Genomic DNA, 5983 nt, shown 5'->3' with positions numbered 1-5983 from the left:
GGCCTAAAGAGCTTTACTAACGGGACTGGTTGAACGCAAATGCCTTTCGTTCTTACCGGACAAGTTTGTCGAAAGGCGTTGTTATTTATCGGGATACGGGGTGTTGTGTGAATGCACTCAGTTTGACAGGTGCAGTGAATACCTCTCGCGAAATTGTAATTCTAATGTTGTACAGTCCTCACTTCAGATTGCGAGCAGCCGCGATGAACGCGTAGGAGATTGCACTTCCTGTTAAATGCAATCTGTTTTCGTACGAAGGTGGATGCAGCTACCGGATAGACGTTTTCATGTCCACCAACTCTGGTGTCACTTCAATGGATAATCGGTGTATTGCAGGGCCTTAATTTGCTCTGGTCGCCAAGAGATTGAGTGTGCTTATGATGGCACCCTTTTTGCGATACATCTATATCCAGCAACTGCCAATCGTTGGTATTACATCTGCTGTCCACTTGGGTGGGTTTGATCTGCTCTTACCATTTGTGCAGCATCAGACTCTGTAGCAATACCCACATTCCTCGCAGTTGGTCACCACACCAGACAGTTGTTTTATGAGACAGCCAACTGCACAGCATGGATACAAACGCCTGGGCGCACGTTCTCTACAATTAAACACCAACAGAATTCTCTACACAAGGGCATGCTTGCTTCAACTTATTTAATTGGGGGAAAGGAAGAAACCTAGCAATATTCAGTGTCTTCAACACCGAAGTTAGTTGAGCTGGACGATGACCGATTGAAGGTGGGTTAAGCGAACATAGCAATTACTAGTTTCCATATGCACATTCACCAATGATTCCTTCATGTCCTCTATGGTGAATGCATGCTGTTTTGCAGTCATATTGTCTAACAATTCTTTAAAATGGGGAAGCTCTCTTCTGCTTTACTTGGTAGAGATACACCAGTTTCTGCATCGACCATAAGTCTCCAGTAGTGTACTTATTATGAAGGGCAAATTTATATGAGATTTACCTGCTTTTTACTGCGGAGCCATGAAAATACACAGCTTCATTAATGCACTAGCAATACACCTAATCAGAAAATTGTCATTAATAGAGAATTACAGGAAGTAAAGTGATGCACCCATTATTCCCTGATACTACGCCAGCCCTTCGCACTCAATCGTCTGTCGCTAAAGGCATTGGTGAATCCCGGCAAATGGGTGGACTGGGGCGATTAATGCCTGAAAAGGGAGGATTCAACAGGAACATGGGCTTTCTGCCACTGGATGTTTGTGTCGCACCGCTTATTTATCTGGAGTAAAATGAGTGAAAATCCCCCAAGTTGCCCTACAGTGTCTAGGAATCTGAAATCGGCAGATGAGGCAAGGATAACTTTAAGCAATTTTGGCATTCAGATCAGTAGTCTCGTCGTCGGGAGGTGGTACACTATACATGCTGAAGTAACCCAAGTAGCCCTCAAACAGAATCACGATTTGAGTCCATAATAAATAAGTACTTCAGTCGTGGCTTATGTGTGGAGCTAAATTTAGCACCTAGTTAGCCAAGGGTTTGAGTCTGCTGTTAACCACCGAAACTTTCGCCAGTAACCTGGGAGTAGGTATGAAGCGTACAACTTCTGATGTGGAGCATCTGCAATTCAACTCGTTGAGATGCCTCGCAGAGGTAGCATACGAACGAGTGGAACATCGTTTTGGCAATAAGACGGAAGACAGTCTTGAGCATCAGTAGAGCGCCAAGCCTGCAGAAGCATATTCGTATCTCTCTTGAGCATTGAGTAAGCGAGGCTTTTGTTTCTCCACCTACATCTTCCAACCAGTTAAGCATTCAATCGAAAAAGTTAGGGATAAACTAATGCTTCCTGCACAGACACGAACTATTTGCACATCGGGTTGAGAAGGTCTTTGCGACGCAGTATTTCAAGGAAAGGAAAACTCCAAATTCAATCTCGAGTGACGACGTGGCAGTGAGAAGTCAGGACTATGCCTGCCGGATCGTATTGTGCATTATGATAATCGCCAAGGAAGTTATTCATTATTTTTCGTTTCCCACAGCTCGTATTATTCCAGTACGTTAGAAATCATGCCGTGACAGAGTAATATTTCTTTTGGCTGAACGTCTAACTAGGCATTTGCATTGGTCAGTGCACGGTGGTCCCTCTTCGACGATGTGAACCCACTGTTGCTCCATCCTTCCTTACGTCCGTGTAAAGCATGCATTTCTGACATGCCTAATTGTTGTAACTTACGAGGATTTGCAAGGCGCAAGACTGCTAGCGGTAAAATCCTGTCACTCGTTGTGGGCTGGTCATCGCATTGCAGTGCAGTGGACGTTTTGAAGACTACCTACTGTACCGTGGGTGGGTAGTTACTCGGGCCATTTTCAAGGAGACGAGTAAACATGTGAGAGCAATGAGTTGATGCCATTTGCGCCTCCCTTGCATCCCAGTTTTTACCGCTATTTTAGAGGTTGCTTGTTTGTTGTCCTTTAACAGCCAAGTATGCTGCGCAACAAGTGCAGCAGAAATGGCAATCGGTGCTAGCATGGCAACTTGTAAGAAAGCAGCTACATTCATCTGTGGAGATTTCAGTTAATCAGCCCTGTTCAGTGCGGCACAGCCATCCCCTATTCACGTAGTATTTGAAGGTCTCCCAGGTTGGCTGGTGATGATAACATCGAGGAGGGTGCTGACGATGTGGCGTCATTTTATTGACGTGTGCATGGTTTTACAGCCAATTTGATGCTCGCTTTAGCTCATTCTGCCTACACACAGCCATCCGTAATGAGATTAAACTATCCCAATCTACGTGCTAGATAATATTTGCACCAAAATAAGGCTTCCCATTCCAAAGTGTCATCAGTTCCCTACGTGGCTAACGTGTGAATGAACTAAATCATGCAGAAGTCACAACTGATGTAGCTGTTATCATGAACCGGAATGCGACTAGTGTGATGATAATCCTGTGACAACACTTTATAGATACCTACTATGAAACATGTGCATTATGATAAAAGAATCTTTTAAGACTTCGGTAAAACAGAGTTACGGTCTTAAAGGTGGCTCAACACCGGAGATATATTGGTCGCATCTAGTGAGTTAGGAACTAGGTGTGTGCTCACCTACCACCCAAGGAGGCGAACCTTGTTAACATTAATTCAAAGCCCTACCACAAAGTCACCTTCGAATTCGCAGTGATTCGGGCAATTGCCCCTGACCTGTTTGACGCCATTGTCTAAAAGCTTTACAAATGACCATTTTTGGCCGAGAGGGAATTTCTGTTTTACAACAAATATGGCACCGCACGATCTCCACCCTTCACCAATTACACCGCCATCTAGTGACAAATTGTGAAAACTCAGCAATTTGTGCTTCCAACGCACCTTCCGCTGGCTGAACTTGTGCCGTAGTTTGTTCATTCACTTCAGGTTGACTCCGGCATGACTATCTATTCACGTGTTTTGCGTTTTGTGAGACCTGCAAATAACGTTCATACTTTAATAAATTTGAGTGTCCACCTTGATATATCTTTCCCCTGAGAGTCTGCGATGCGCACCGACGAGATGTGCACACTGGTTGGGTCTCCGTCGCTAACAAGTATGAGGCGGATCAACTTCTAGACGCATTGATCACAACGCAGATGTAAGTTCAGACACGAAGGCGTATGTTAATGCCATTGACATGAGGTTAGCAGTCGGTGCGGCTACAGAGATTGCGTGGATAAGGCTGTATCTAGATAAATGCTGCTCTTCTCGCATGCTAGCAACCGTCTCCAAAATTCTATGCAAATGTGTTCCATAAATTAGGCCGTTAGTGATTGATGCATTAAAGCTTATTGGGATTTAATGCAGAAGTTGTTAGCAAATTCGTGTAACATTAAGGACTTATAAGCAAAGCATAAGGCGCACTCATTACAGGTCCGCTTTTGCTGCGCATTTTAGAGAAGCTATGATACCAATTCTGACTAGGAGCCAAGTATTCGACACTTGCCATATCCATCCCTTTGAGACGGAGGCATCCACGAGGATGGGTACTCCATCGTGCAGTCTCATTCGTGCTTACGATGAAGTAAATAATGTGCCGGAAGGTCATTGTCAAGCGGATCTTTCCTCGACATGAAAGAGTCCTGACACTTCTCCTAACCTTCCACCAGTAAGATATCATTTAGTCATGCAAATATGATGATGAATTATTCAGGCGACTTCGTTAAGTGCCCATTGCCAGTCATTGATTTCGCAAAATCGTGTTCTCAATTAGTGGAACAAGCCCGGCAAATTCGCTACGATGCTACTTACCCGAGGTAAGGTGCGCACACGGTGGAATATTTTATTCACTCGCAGCTCCTCCCCAAAGCCAACGTCTTTGCCATTGAGCAAACCTCTAGATAAGCCCTGCTCCATGAGCCGATTACGGATCACTTGGAACCGAGTGCTTATTTGCTTACATATTCCACTTTGCTCTCTTGATCACTACAATCTGAAATACATGCGCCTTCTGCTCATGTCTTGACCAAAATGAGAATGTGTGCAATCTCTCTTTTGGATGCTGTAGGCAAGTTAAAATTCGTCTACCAAATCATGCAACGCCAGCATGACTTTGATTTGAGTGTTCAGGACGCTCAGCAATTGCTCTATCCTGAAGCCCTAGCCCTATCAGTGGTATTTATGCGTTGTCTCTCCTAAGACACATCTGTTCTGTCCATTCGTCTTCCATCCAAAACGTAAATCTGCAAATTCTTTCAAGACGCACGGTTTAAATACACATGCTTACTTGAATTGATATGAGCTATCACCCAGGCCCATTTGACACCAGCGATCAGTACAACAGAAACGACAATCAGTACTAGCGGGAGAATTTGCCCCAAAGCAGATCCATTGATCCTAAGAGATGTAAGTTAATTAGCTATGTAATGCGGCTCAGTCGCCCTTTATTCGCATAGTATTAGAAGGCCTCGGATGTTAGCTAGTGATGATAGCTGCGAGGAGGCTGTTGTCTATGCGACGACATCGTATTGACGTATGCGTGGTTTTCGCAGCATAATTAATACGTGCGTTAACGCACTTTTACCTACACACAACTATCTGTGATGATATTAAAATGTCACCATCTAAGTGTTAGATAATATCAGCACCAAAATAGACTGCTCATTTCAAAGTGTCAGCAGTTCTCTGCGTGGCTAACGTGTGAATATAATAAATCATGCATTAGCCACAACTGATGTGGTTGTTATAGTAAATGATGACAAGCATATGAATTGGAATGCGACCAGTGTGATGGTAATGCTGCACCAACATTTTGTTGATTGCTAGTTAGAAACATGTGTACTTGGATAAAAATATTCTTTCAAGGCTATAGTAGAACAAAATAAAAGTGTTAAAGGTGGTTCAGTAACGGAGGTATGTTAGTCACACCTACTAATTTATGAACTACGTGTGTGCTCATCTATTACCCAAGGAATCGAACCTTGCTAGCATTATTTCAAGAGCCTAGTAAAAAGATACCGTCAGATTCGCAGTGAATTGAGCAATAGCCCTGACCTGATTTTCACTACTATCAAAAAGCTTTACAGGCGGCTATTTGTAAGTAAGTAAGGATGTTTGTTATATAGCAAATTCGGCAACGCGCGATCTCTAGCCTCCAATAGTTGCACCACCCTCTAGTGTTAAATTATGAAATGCCAGCAAATTTGCTTTCGATACATCTTCTACTAGCTAAACTTGCGCCATAGCTTTTTGTATCACTTCGGATTGACTTTGGCATGACCATCGAATCACTTTCCTGGGATGTATGCGACCTAAGACTCGTCATCTTCTAGACTTATTGCTGACAAAGTGGGTGTAAGTTTACACAAAAACACGTAAGTTAATGACATAAAATGGGGTTAGAAGTCGGCGAGGCTGCAGATTTCGCGTAGACTAAGCTGTATTTAGATTAATATTGCTCTTCTCCCATGCTAGCATCCGTCCTAGAATTCTATGCGAACGCGTTCTATAAATGAGGTAGATAGGTGATTTATACAATTTAATAC

At 43.4% G+C, this 5983-nt stretch overlaps 1 protein-coding gene across 1 annotated transcript in view; it reads left to right on the top strand. All coding sequences in view use genetic code 11, as the record gives it.

Moving 5' to 3' along the window:
- The window catches only part of EGR_09823 (hypothetical protein), a gene marked incomplete at both ends in the record, with an annotated part of 15664 nt that overhangs the window by 1721 nt on the left and 7960 nt on the right, over nucleotides 1-5983 (top strand). The window contains 2 exons of the mRNA XM_024499072.1: nucleotides 5164-5231; nucleotides 5304-5351. Of these exons, the coding sequence (XP_024346524.1) occupies nucleotides 5164-5231; nucleotides 5304-5351 (116 nt within the window). The remainder of the gene's footprint in view (nucleotides 1-5163; nucleotides 5232-5303; nucleotides 5352-5983) is intronic.

This window comes from Echinococcus granulosus (genome assembly GCF_000524195.1).
Source record: "Echinococcus granulosus chromosome Unknown EG_S00169, whole genome shotgun sequence".
In the NCBI taxonomy this organism is placed as follows: Eukaryota; Metazoa; Platyhelminthes; class Cestoda; order Cyclophyllidea; family Taeniidae; genus Echinococcus; species Echinococcus granulosus.
The sequence above is the reverse complement of the archived record's forward strand: the minus strand, read 5'-3'. Positions and strand labels throughout refer to the sequence as shown.